The sequence below is a fragment of the Chiloscyllium punctatum genome, chromosome 7 (assembly GCF_047496795.1).
Source record: "Chiloscyllium punctatum isolate Juve2018m chromosome 7, sChiPun1.3, whole genome shotgun sequence".
NCBI classification, from domain to species: Eukaryota; Metazoa; Chordata; class Chondrichthyes; order Orectolobiformes; family Hemiscylliidae; genus Chiloscyllium; species Chiloscyllium punctatum.
This window is the reverse complement of record NC_092745.1, coordinates 74,074,716-74,088,927: the sequence shown is the minus strand read 5'-3', so window position 1 is coordinate 74,088,927 and position 14,212 is coordinate 74,074,716. Positions and strand designations below refer to the sequence as shown.

The window sequence follows — 14,212 nt, the reverse complement described above, 5'->3', positions numbered from 1 at the left end:
TCCCAAATTTTTGTCTGGTCAAAATTTATTTTCTTCTTTTGTATTCAAGGTCAATGATAAATATAACATTTAACGTAAAAATTATTTGCTGTCACATCTTCAGAAAGCATTTATAATTCGGCCTCATAACCTTACAGTATTCCTAGGCCTTATAATTCACCTCAAATTAGGCAAAAGTTTTCCAACATAGATCTTGATGGCAAGTTTAACAAACTGCTAAATGAGATCCCATGTAAAAAGATAACTAAGTTTGGAGGAAAATCATACTATTTTTCTTACCTTGGGAACATAAATTAGCTTGTAATCATTAATACAAACAGCAGAGGTAAATGAACGATGCAAAACCAATTTATTCATTAATTCAACATCCATGGGTAAAGTGATTGAATAGCATGTGACACTGTTCCACCTCTGGGTTCAAATCCCACCTCAGGATTTGATGTCCATGAAGGTTTATCTTTACTTTGGTTATCAATTTGTAAATACTCATAATATATCAGTAGAAGACAGTAAGAAGAGAGGGTTTGTGAGTTGTCCAGGACCATGTTGTAGCTGCAGCACAACAGCATCCATACGTTAAAAGACTCCACTCATAAGGTCCTACCATGAGAAGTGCTATCCTTACGTCTGTATACTCCCGCACCTTCATCTGCAACCTCAAGAAAAGCAAAACTTGTGCCCACTCCTCCCTTCCCTCCAAGGCCCCAAGTGATCCTTCCATATTCGTCACAAATTCACCTGCACCTCCACACACATCATTTACTGCATCCGCTGCCCCCGATGTGGCCTCCTATACATTGGGGAGACAGGCCGCCTACTTGTAGAACGTTTCAGAGAACACCTCTGGGATACCCACACCGACCAACCCAACCGTCCTGTGGCTGAACACTTTAACTCCCCCTCCCACTCCGCCAAGGACATGGAGGTCCTTGGCCTCCTCCATCGCCAGACCATGGCAACACGACGCCTGGAGGAAGAGCGCCTCATCTTCCGCCTAGGAACCCTCCAACCACAAGGGATGAATGCAGATTTCTCCAGCTTTCTCATTTCCTCTCCCCCCACCTTATCTCAGTCCCAACCTCAGACTCAGCACCGCCTTTTTGACCTGCAATCTTCTTCCCGACCTCTCCGCCCCCACCCCTTCTCCGGCCTATCACCCTCACCTTAACCTCCTTCCACCTATTGTATTCCTAACGCCCCTCCCCAAGTCCCTCCTCCCTATCTTTTATCTTAGCCTGCTTGGCACACCCTCATTCCTGAAGAAGGGCTTATGCCAGAAATGTCTATTCTCCTGTTCCTTTGATGCTGCCTGACCTGTTGCGCTTTTCCAGCAACACATTTTTAAGCTCTGATCTCCAGCATCTGCAGTCCTCACTTTCTCCTTCTGTATATTGAGCCCAAGTTGATGGTTTCTCCTGTTAGAAGAAAGTGAGGACTGCAGTTGCTGGAGTCAGAGTTGAAAAGGATGGCACTGAAAAAACACAGCAGGTCAGGCAGCATCCAAGGAGCAGGAGAATCGACATTTCCACACTGTAAGTAATCTAATCTAATCTAAAAAAAAATTTTGGGCATAAGCCTTTCATCAGAAATACCTGACCTGCCTTGTTTTTCCAGCGCCACCCTTTTCGACTTGGTTTCCTCTGTTAGCTGTAAGAATCTCAAATCAAATGAACTGATTCAGTTTTAAACCAATTCCTAGTTCATCGCATTAGGCTGGAAATAATTGATAATGTTAAGAGATAGTACATGGACCGCTCTGAGGAACATAAAAGGCATAAAGGGAATGTTCAATGTGGCAATAAAAGGGGTTTTTCTTTGCAACTTTTCCTCTATGCCTGCCTGGACATGCGTTTGTAATAACTAGTGTCCAAAATAGGAAATTTTTCAAAAATAATATTTTTATCATTTACTGAACATAAAAAAGCTCAAATATAATGAAGCATCTTCCTTAAATTGAAAGAAGATCTTCAAATCCACTTGAAATAAAATCTGACTGCTTTCATTCACGTGTTGTTTCAAGATCTAAAATCAATTCATCACCAAAATAGAACAAACTTGTTTCATAGAATGCAAAGAAAACCTATCTCTTGCTGCTGGACTCAGTCAAATCCTATAACCCAGTGTTGTCAACAATCATCAGCTACTGAACATGTGGACACTTAAATTTAAACTAACAACTTAAGAACTGACTAAACTGAATTGGCAAATTGGGTTAAAGAACAAGTCAGATGCTATGGCAGACAGGAAGATGATATTTACAGAATAGATACAAAATAGATACATTCCAACAAGCAAGAAAAATTCTAAGTGATGGACCTACCATCCTTGATTAACCAGAAATTATATAATATCAAACTAAAAGAAAAAGCATATAATTGTGCGAAGGCAGCTGGCAGTTCAGAAGGACAGAATACAAAAAAACAGCAAAGAATGACCACATGATTAATAAAAAGGGAGAACTTATGGAGTTCAAGGGAAAGATAGCCAGAAATATAAAAACAGATAGTAAAAGCTTCAACATATATTTAAAGAGTTAACAAGGTGAGCATTGATTCTATAGAAAGTCAGACTAGAGACTTAATAATGGGAAAATAACAAAATGGCAGATTCTTTCAGCAGACATTTTGTATCCATCTTCACTATTGAGGGTACAAGGTAATCCTAGAAGCTGCGATAAGTCAGGAAATGGAAGACAGAGAGATCATAAGACATAAGCAGAAATTAGGTCATTCAACCCATCAAGTCTGCTCTGCCATTCAATCATGGCTGATAACTTTCTCAAACCCATTCTCCTGCTTTCTTGACCCTTGACAATGAAGAACCGATCTATCTATCTCAGTCTTAAATATACTTAATAACCTGGCCTCCACAGCCTTCTGCGGCATTGAATTCCATAGATTCACCACCCTCTGGCTGAAGACGTTTCTCCTTAACTCCATTCTAAAAAGTCTTGCCTTTACTCTAAGGCCAAGCCCTCAGGTCGAAGTCTCTCCTACCAATGGAAACTTCTTCCCAACACCCACTCTGTCCAGGCCATTCAGTTTTCTGTATGTTTTAATTAAATCCCCCCTTATCCTTCTACACTCAATTGAGTACAAACCCAGAGACCTCAGATGTTCCTCATATGTTTAGCTTTTCATTGCGTGAAATTCTCGTGAACCTCTTCAGAACACACTCCAGGGCCAGTACGTCCTTCCTGAGATATGGGGCACAAACCTGCGTACAATGCCTTATAAAGCCTCAGAAGTGCATCCCTGCTTTTATATTCAAGTCCTCTCAAAATAAATGCCATCACTGGGATGAACTCAGAAAAATCACAACCCCCAGAGAAGTGGTACTGAGCAAATATTTGGAGCTGCAGACTGACAAGTATCCAGGCACAGACGTAAACGAAGAATTGGCTAGTAAGAAAGTTGCTGACATTTAATTTTCCACAAGTCCCTTGGCTAAAGGACAATCCTCTTAAATTAGAATATGGTGAATGTAACTCATTTATTCAAAAAGGGAGACAGAAGCAGCAAACTACAGGCCAGTTAGCTTATCATTTATCATTGAGAAACTAGTAGAACCTATTATGAAAGTTATAACAGTTGAAAGGTTCTCAAAGGTCATTAGGAATGTGGACTTGAGGTTACAATCAGATCAGCCTTGGATAAATTCAAGTTAAACAGTTAGAGTCGACTGTGAAAGAGAAATCAAGATTGTCCACTCTACTGTCGTTCCTTGTGGGTGTATGACTTACTGTGAATAAAGGGGAACTGGTGGATGTATTCTACTTAGATTTCCATACAGCATTTTGTAAGGTCTACATGAAAGCTATTGCAAAAAATCAAATCTCACTATGCAAGGGGTAGTATAATGGCATAGATAGAAGATTGACTGACAGGAAGCACAGAGTAGGTGTAAAGAGGTCCTTTTTCTGGTAATAAGTGTAATTCAACAGGATTCAGTGCTGAAAATTTGACTGTTTACAACTTATATAAATGTCTTGGATGGAGATTTGCTGATGACACAAAGAAAGGTATGAAACTAAATTGTTAAGAGGACAAAAGATTACAAAAACTATTGATGGATTGAGTAGGTAATGATGTGGCAAATAGAGTATCATGTTGAAAAATGTAAAGTTGCCCATTTTGGGAGGAAGAATAAAGAAGCATAATACCTAAACGGTAAAGGATTGCAGAGCTTTGAAATGCAGAGGGATCTTGATGCTCTAGCTTATATTTTGCAAAATGGTTAGCATGCATTATAGCAAATAATAAGTATAAGGTAACAGAATGTTAAAATATATGATGAGAATTGAATACGAAAGTTGGGAGGTTATATTTCAGTTATACGAGGTACCAGTGGGACCACATCTGGCATACATGTACAATGTTGTCACCTTATTTAAGGAAGGATGTAAGTGCATTGAGGGTAGTTCAGAGAAAGTTTATCAGACTAATACCTGGATAGGGCAGGTTGTCTACTGGAGAAGAGGTAGAACAGGTTAGGCTTGTATCAGCTGTACATTCGAACAGTAAGAGGCAATATGGTTGAAACATGAAATACAGAGGGGTGTTGACAGCTTAGATGTCGAGAGGATAATTCCTCTTATGAGAGAATTTATAAGTACAGGTCACTGTTTAAAAATCAGTGCTGGCCCTTTAAAACAGAGATTAGTATTTGAAAATCTCACTGAAAAATGTGTTGGAAGCAGAGTCCTTGAATATTTTTAGGGCAGGGTTTGGTAGATTATTGTTAAGCAAAGAGTTGAAAGGTTCTCAAAGGTCATTAGGAATGTGGACTTGAGGTTACAATCAGATCAGCCTTCATCTTGTTGAATAGTGGAGCAGCCTTGAGGGCCTGAATAGCCTATTCCTGCTCCGGATTGTTATGTTTATATTTTCACTGTAGCTGGTGTTGTTCCTCGCCTATCACCGTCACAGAAACTCCGCCTGGTACAACAGCTGCTGAATTGACAAGGCAAATTTTATCAATAATCCAAAGGGTTTCCAAAAATGTCAACTCAGCCAAGACTGACACTCATCCAGCATTAACAATGCACATTTACAATCAGATCTGAATCTTATCCGCCCGCCTTTTTAAAGCGTTGTACTCATAGCACGGCGGCAGGCCGGTCATCCACGCTCCTGCTCACTGCAACACCGATCATCAGCCCCTTCCCACATGCCAGACAAAATAAAAAACTTCCCTCTATCAAAAAGGTCAGGAGTGAGGGAGTTCGTCAATGATTGGACGGCGTTCAGCATCACTACCAAATCTTGCAACTCACTCCCTAACAGAACTACAGGTGCATCTCGGCTGCAAAGGCTCAAGAAGGCGATATAGATACTGCACCTTCTCAAAGGCAATAAATATTGGCCCTTGCGCATGCTCGCAATCCATAAAACAAAACTTTCCATTGCATTGCACTGTGAGGATACCCACGGACTCTGTATACCTCATTAAACTACACCGGGAAGGCAAGTGTTCCGCTGTACCGGTGGCAACATACCCCATTGGCAGCAGCCATTTGAACTATGATTTCTATGGCAGCATTATTGTAATACCGCCCATCGCCTCCGACCACCACAGTAGATCCCTGGCGATCCCTTAAATCAATGGAACCAAAGATGCACTGAACGAAGTTCTGAAGATATCGCGGCTTGGTTTGAAACACATTGGTTTTCTTCCGGAGCCCGCTGGTGCCCGGTTTCTGAGCATCGTACGGAGCTGTCAGCACAGTCACTACAGGAACAGGACTGCCATCCATATCCAAACACACGCCGGTGATTCATAAAACGCCACCTGAGAAAATCACTGAATGCAAGGGAGGTAGATCGACGGCGAAAGTACAGAACTTGTTCTGAAAATTCTCCGGAGAAATCGGTCAGTGAAGGGCCGGATGAAGCCTGCCGAGAGATTCAGATGTTCAGGAGCAGAAAAGCAGCGCCCAGAAATAGCTCCCTCGAACAGATACCACACTTTCTGTAATCGAAGAAGCGTTGCCACACTTGTTCCAAAAGATCACTGTCAAGAAGTTAGCACGAGAAAAGAAATAGACTGCTGTAAATCAGTGGGAAAAAAAGGATAGTTCCACTTATCAGTTGGGAGCGAATTCTCTTCCAGGCTTTCCATTAGACAGAGAGGCTCCCAAGACACAAGTGGCTGCTTTCTGTTGACAGATCGATCTGATGGATGAGGAACTGTGAAAGCACGGAGAGCCAGGGCCAAACGAATAGGGAATCCGAACCATTCGGTGTAGTAGCGTGTTCAAATATGTAGCACGAATTTGTACACTGAATGTCTCAACAAAAAGGCAGAGTAAGTGGCGACAGTCCAAATTGCTTCCCTTGTTTGTTGCAGTTTATAATTACCGCGACAAAAAACTACACAAAGACCATGTGGTTTGTAAATATTTAAGAACATGAGTAATTTACATTTCAAATAAACATCTTCCACATCAATATCGAAGTTACTGGCGTATAAAGCATTTTTTCTGTGTCAGTAAACAGGTAGATTTCCCAATCAGTCCCATTAAGTGCTGACGCCTATTTTTAAGCGATAATGTTTTTTCATGCTGCACTGGTCTCCAATCAGTTTCAGGGCTATTTTCGCCTGGATATATAAAATGACTAACTTTTAAATATAACCGTCAGTACAAACATTAAAATAGATGAAACCATTTGATTTTTTTTAAAGAACAACTTCCGACACCACCTGACTAATCTGGTTTGGTAAACAGTAATTGTGCTGTGGATAAGGTTTGATACCAGTGGGTAGAAATCATAGGTTTAATTATTTTTAATATTAGGTGATGAAAAACCTATTCAACACCCCATTTCTAGTCTGCTGCCAACATTTCTCCAGCCAGTGATTTTGTTTGTTATTTTGTCTTCTGCACCTCCTGCTTCCAAAGGTTTCAAGGGAAGTTCATTGTTTACAAGATCTATAATACACAGTAATTAGAACACAATTTGCAATGAGATGTTAACCTAGAAATTACTGGTATTCTAATAACTGCAGGTTATACAGTTATGGGAATTTAGCACAGTTATGTAGAATCAGAGGAGACATGTTTCCAGAATCTCCACATCATTTTCCCACCATAAAGCTTAGTATTTTGTTGTGGAACATATGGACCACTACCTACGTTCTGCAAGTTTCTTGGCATATCCATACCAAATTCACTTGAATACCCAATGACGGAGACAATTAAAAGATTGTTTGCAATTTAAACCCCTTTCGAGAAGATCTAGAATGTTTGTTTCCACGTGCACAGCCAGCCACTTTAACCCCACTCATTAAAATCAGAGTGTTGCACTTTCCATGGAAACACATTTTGTGACCAGCAGAACTTTATTGTAACTTCATTCAGTTTTTTTGATGAGGTTACACATGGTGAATGGACTTTCAAAGTAATTTGAAAGTCCATCACAAAATAGCCTGCCAGCAAAGTTGAAATCCATGGAGTAAAAGAGACACTAGTGGCATGGATAAGAAGTCAGGTTGAACCACAGGAACTAAAAAAGGTCCTTTTAATGGATTTCTTTTTGTACTGAAGAAAGGTATACAATGGTGTTCCCCAGGAGTTGGTATTAGGACCTTTGACTTTCTTGATCTTTTATTTTGTTATGATCGCAGCTGATGGTACTTTGGAAAGTCAAATTCCAGAATGAAATCTGGCTCCACAGATTTTAAAAATTATTTTAGTTAATATGGTTGAGAGTCACTGTAACTACCACACAAGACTCCAGAGCTTCTTTGACAGAAAAGAAGTTTATGACAGAAGCAAAGAAATAAGCCAAGCTTTATAAATATTAGAACAATGTTAGAAAGATCTCAAAACAAAGTTACAAGCTGTTTCCTGACATTATTCATTACAGCAACCTGGATAAATTACCCATCTCAATTGAATCTTCTAATGGGCAGGTAAGTGGTGAAGTACGTTTTGAAAAGAATAAAGAGGGTCAATGTAAACCAAAGGGTATAATTCTAAAGGGGGAGAAGGAAGAGACAGATCTGGGTATATGTGAACACAAATCATTGAAGGTAGCAGCAAAAGTGAGAACATGATTAAAAAGGTATAGAGGAATCCTATATTTTATAAATAGATTTAGAGAATACAAAAGCTAAGAACCTGAGATCACCTTTAATCTTAAAACACTGGGTTGGCCTCAGTTTGAGTACTGTGACCAAATTTGTCACCAAATTATATGAAGGATATTAACAGGATGGAGAAAACCTTACACCTTTCAGAGAGAAAAGCTTTCAGTTTTGTAAATAGCCAGAGAAGCTGAGGCTGTTCTCTTTTGGGAAAGAATATTAAGAGGAAATTTGATAGCGTATTCAAAAATCATGAGTCAGAGTGGCGTTGATGTGTTACAGTCAATGCAAAGACCCAAGTTGCCATGGAAAAGTGTACTTTTTACATAAATTTTGTAGTCTGGAATGATGGAATATGTCATCAGAGGCTCCAATGTTCCTTTTGCATCCCATGGCTGACCAGGAATCTCTCCATTTTACCACCTGCCCCTGCTATGCAATGATATTCAGCCTGGGGTGTTTGGCTGGGTTTAAAAATACCCTTCCAGATAAAGTGGATAGAGAGAAATTGGTAAAAGGTATGGAGAATTGAAGACACAGAACACATAAACAAAGACCCAAAGACAAAGTCAGGAAGGAATTTTTAAAACAGCAGTGGCTATGATCTGCACAGCACTGTTTGAGAGAGGGATTTCTAAATGTAATTGAATAAGTACCTAAAGGATAAAAATAAGGGCCATGAAGAAAGGACCTGGGGGAGTGGGATTTGCTAAATTCTTACCTACATAATTTCATGACTCTAAGTTGTACAGAACAACAGTTCTTACAGTATTAATTACATAAAAGGCTCTCTTTTGGATTGGAGATCGTCCCACTTTCCTTGTACTATAGCCTCAATTCCTAACAATTTGATGTTGATCTACCACACTGAAAATCAAACCTTAAAGATTTAAGTATAAACCTAAATAATGTTGTAAACCAGAAACAAAAACAGAAATTGGTGGAAAAGTTCAGAGAGAAATCAAAGTTAATGTTTCGGGTTGAATGACCCTTGCTCAGAAGATTAAAGTATGGTCTGGTAGAATAACTTGTGGGAATCAACCACCAAATTTGGAATACAACTATGCTGAACAGCTGCTCAGAAATTGTTTTTTGAGATGGTAATAGGGAGGCTCAATGAATGCATTGTATGTTTATTGCAGTCCACATGGATTTTAGCAACGCTTTCCTCAAGGTTCTGCAAGACTGATTAGTCAAAAATTAAAAGCTCATGGAATTTGGATCCAAAATTGACTCAGTGGCAGGAAGCAATGGATAATGGGTTACAGGTATTTTTACGACTGGCTGAATGTTTCCAACTGAGTTCTGCAAACTGGATCTCTTGCTGTTTCTTAGTTTAAAGTCAATAACTTATTTGTAAATGACAGAATTAAAAAGTTTGCCGATGTCAAAAAGTGGCTATATGGTTTATAGGAAGAAAGGTACCTAGTGTAAAAACAAGCAATGATATGAGAGACAAAGGTATAATTTTGTACCATAATTTATTTTATGTTTCCACATTATCTATTTGAATGATAATTTTGTTTTAGTTAGCTCTTGTATCTCTCAGTGGCATTGTAAACCTCTGGCATGAGCTACTTTCACAGTTGTTAGGGCTCTAGGGATATCTTGTGATACAGTGGTGTGTGTCTCTGCCTCTGAGCCAACGGTTCAAGTCCCACCTGCTCCAGAGGTGTGTGATAACATGTCTGAACAGATTAATTAAAAATATCTAGAATAAATATTTTGTTCTTTTAAAATCCACTTATCTACTGTGCATGTTGCAACAGTAAGGATTTCATTTGCATTCTGGAAAGAACCTTATCTTCATGGCTATCAACAATAAAAGGAACAGAAGTAATTAGCTTGTTGTCATGTCTAGCAATGAGTTTGAAATGCCACAAAGTTCAGATGGACCTGCACACGTCTACTTTGGAATCTTCACATCAATCTGCATGGACCTTCCCTGAACATTAAGGAGGAATAGCAGCCACACAAAGCTCGGGTAAATTTTGGGAAGAAAAAAACACAAAACAAAACTTGTGCTCAATGAAGTTTTTTTCAGTTACAAGTTTTTTGTAGTTTACCTTCATCCTTTCCAGGCATTTCCCCCAAACTTCAACAATGCTAGACTCTATTATCAACAGCCAAAACATGTCCACACTAGTTTACATATACTGGGAACAGGAATATGGCTGAAATAAAACGTGTGCTCTCTAACTACAAATGCTACTCCAACCCAATAAAATATAATTGCTAAAATATTTTAATTTGCATGGGCAATTCCTAAGCAGATGTTCAAAGCAAAAATCCAGGAATACAACATTGAGTATTCATCTGTTGTACTCAAAACAGTAATCAGAAGGACTGAGCTGGTTTTTGAGACAGACTGCATTACCTGTTGGTATTGATGCATAAAACTACACATTCGTTTAAGTCTGAATAGTTGGTGTTACATTATTTGCAAAGCATTTTTATGCTCATATTTAAGCGTACAGTCATTAACTCAATCACAAAAAGTTATTTAAACAAATGTAATATCTCAAATTTTCATTGCTGACTTATGTATTTGCTGAAATTGATCATTTACATTGCAGGAAATAGTTATTAAGGCAGAGGATGAAAATTTAACTTTTTAAAGATCCTTGCAAACACCAGCTTTATTCATTTTTGTTTTTCCAGAGAAGCAATCAGTTTTGTTATGCTTCCCCCCTGTAGATGAGAAGTGAAAGATCAAAACAGAATATTATCTCCCAAAAGCTGCAATTTGGCCAGCTTGCCTGTTCAACATCATTGAGTATTTCTCCAACTCATGTGAGATACAGTTCTTTCTGACTCATCCTATTGCATTGTTACCCAGAGGATACTTTAAGGGGAAAATTGAAACAAATGTTCCCCTTTAAAGTCGCCATCCATCACCCATACAATGATATAGTTAACCTAACATGACCAAAGCTACAGAAGAAATCAATGCATCAAAACATAGAAGGATCACTCCCAGGATGATATATGACTGTGGATTTGCAGACACACTTAATCTGTACTCAGAATTCTCCAATGAAATCGCAGAAATAATTTGGTCAGAAGTGACCAACATCAACTAACTCCTAACATTTCATCATGCGGCACAATGGTAAAACTGGGCAGATTCAAAAATTATAATTAATATATTTTAATACCTTCTCCTCTATCTCACTGCACCGTGTAATTTCTCAGTTACAAAAACAAAGGGTAATTTATTCCTTGAATTAATGTGCAAAACAATGTCATAAAATGGAGGTTTACTACTTAGTCCCTGACCTTTTCCTACTTGTACAATCCAAACCCAGATTTTAGCTGGCCTTCTGGCAATATACAAGTAATTACAATATTTTGTAAATCACTCTTCATTTTCTGTGTTATATGTTAATTGTTTATTTTAAGAGATCACAAATGAATTTCAGTAATACTTGTTTATGTATTTAGCTTAAAGCTTTGAAGAGTATAAAATTAATAATTCAGAGGAGGGAACTACATGTAATATCTCTAAGTTTGCAGATGACACAAATCTGGATGGAACAGTGGACTGTGAGGAAGATGCAGAGATGCTTCAATGTGATTTGGATAAGTTAAATGAGTGGGTAAATGCATTGGGAGAGGAAGTATAACATGGCTAAAATATGAGGTTATCTAATTTAGGAGCAAAAACATGACAAATTATTATCTGAATGGCAACAGATTGGGAAGAGAAGATGCAACTTGTACACTAGTTGCTGAAAGTAAACATTCAGCAAGCGGTGAAAAGTGCAAATGGTATGTTGGCCTTCATAGCAAATGGATTCGAGTATAGGGGCAGAGATGTCTTACTGCAATTGTACATGGCCTGGGTGTAATCTGTGCAGTTTTGGTTTCCTTATGTGTAGAAGGAAGTTCTGGCTATGGAAGGAGTGTAGTAGAGGTTTATCAGACTGATTTCTGGGACAGCAGACAAGACATATACAGTAAAGAGAGATTGGATTGGTCAGGACTATACTCACTGGGATTTAGAAGAATGAGAGAGCTGGACAGAGTACAGTTACCAATATTTAAAAGACATTTGGACAGTATATGAATAGGAAAGGTTAGAGAAGGTTAGGGGCTGAACACAGGCAAGTGGGACTAGTTTAGTTTCTCCTAGTTTAATTTAGGAAAGCTAGTCGGCATGAATGATTTGGACCGAAGGATCTGTTTCTGTGCTGTATGTTTCTGAGTCTATAAACTGTTTCTGTTCATAAAAAAGAACAAGAGGGCATAGATTTAACAAAAGAAGCAAGCGTGAGGTGAGGAAAAGTCTGGTTTATTTTTACAATAATTCACACCTCTTCAAAAAAATAGTAACATATTAGTTAAAGTTGTTAGTTAAAATTTTAACAACTGCAGGAGAATAAAGACAGGTGGGACAACCATTGGAAAAACTGTCTGAAAAAAGTCTTTTCACTGAGTAGTAAAGGTATGGAATGTAATGCCTGGAAATGTGGAGGAGGCAGTTTTAACTGAGGCATTCAAGGTGGCATTGTTTCAATAAAATTAATGTGCAAGGTTATGGGTAAAAGGCACGAGATTGGCACTAGATAAACAAGACATATTTAATGAGCTGGTACAGACATGATGGACCAAATGGCCTCCTTCTGCACCATAACACTTCTATGATCTATGAAAATACTTTTTTCTTTTCCTAATGGATAGCTATTTATCGGATTATCCTTGAATGTTCCACAACAAAGATGCAAATACCTGTTTAATTCAGCTGTCATCTCTGATTTTCCATTAATCAATTCCCCAGTTCACTTTCAGTAGGCCCAACGCTGACTTTTTTAATCTTTCTATTTTTAATTATCAAATGGCACGTACTGTTTTTTTTGTTTAGGGCCAGCTTTCTCATTTGCTCTAATTTTCCCTCATCATTAATCGTTAAGTGAATCTTTTTTTTCCTCTAGTTTGTCTAAATTTTGTGACATCTTTGCAATAAATAGATTTTGGCCCACTCCCTTCTTGAGGATTAAAATTAAAACTAAGATTCAACCAATCATATGATCACTGTTACATGGAGGTATCTTCACTATGAGATCACTAGCTCATCCTGTCTCATTGCACGATACCAAGTCTCAAAAAGCTTGCTCTATGATCAGATCCAGAATGTTCTGTTCTAAGAAGCTATCCCAAGAACATTCCATGAACTTCTCACCTCAGCTTCCTCTGCCAATATAATTTTCCAAGTCTAGATGTAGATTAAAATCCCTCATGATTATCGCCACATCTTTCTGACAAGCTCCCATTATCTTTTTGTATACTCCATCCTATTGTAAGGCTTCAGTTTGGGTTCTGTACACCACACCAATAAGTGATTTCTTGCTTCCATAATTTCTTATCTCTACCTAAACCACTTCTACATCCTGGTATCCTGAACTTAGGTCATCCCTCTTTTGTGCAAATTCAATCACCAATTAATGTTTCCACCCTCTCTCCTAATACTTCCTGGTTGTCCTGCACCCTTCAATATTCAGGTCCTAATACATCATTCTGCAACGGCTATCAGATTATACTATTTGTCTAAGCAATATTTCTGTTTTTGTGTTTTCAATATTTGTTTGAATTTTACATACATTTAAATAGAGTACAACCTCAATTATCCAAACGAGACAGGCGGAGAGTATTTTGTTTGGATAGCTAATCTGATCATAAACAAGCAGTAATTTTTGAGTGCAAGTTATCTGGCAATGCATGCCATAATGCCGTTTAACTGATTACCATTTGTTTACAATCAAATGTTATGTGAATGCTGGTTAATTGAACACGCCCCGATTATCTGGCAATGCACCCCATAATGCTGCTTAACTGGTAATTGCCAAGTTGCCTAATGCTGTTTTTACGGAACCTTGGAGATCTTGTTCAGATAATCTGAAATTCAGATAATTGATGTTCGGATAATTGAGGTTGTTTTTTCTCCTTTATTTATTTATGACCTCTAGCTGAAGTTTTTCAATTAATCTTAGATAAAATACATCTTTCGCTTTTGGCTTGACCATATTCTAACTTACCTTTCCAAATTTGACAATCTATCTCCACTAAAGTTTTAAACCTTTTCTACATCCTTAGTTATGTGGCTTGCTAGAACTCTTCCCTAATG

The 14,212-nt window shown here is 38.3% G+C and overlaps 1 protein-coding gene across 2 annotated transcripts in view; it reads right to left on the bottom strand.

The window, feature by feature from the left end:
• Positions 1 to 14,212, bottom strand: part of pgm1 (phosphoglucomutase 1) — a 79,229-nt gene that overhangs the window by 44,009 nt on the left and 21,008 nt on the right. The window contains exon 1 of one of the 2 annotated variants that reach the window (XM_072574043.1): positions 5,498 to 6,111. The exons of the other annotated variant lie outside the window; for it this stretch is intronic. Coding sequence (XP_072430144.1) covers positions 5,498 to 5,755 — 258 coding nt within the window. The 5' untranslated portion in view covers positions 5,756 to 6,111. Of the gene's footprint in view, positions 1 to 5,497; positions 6,112 to 14,212 lie in introns of those variants that run through there. 2 annotated transcript variants of the gene reach the window in all.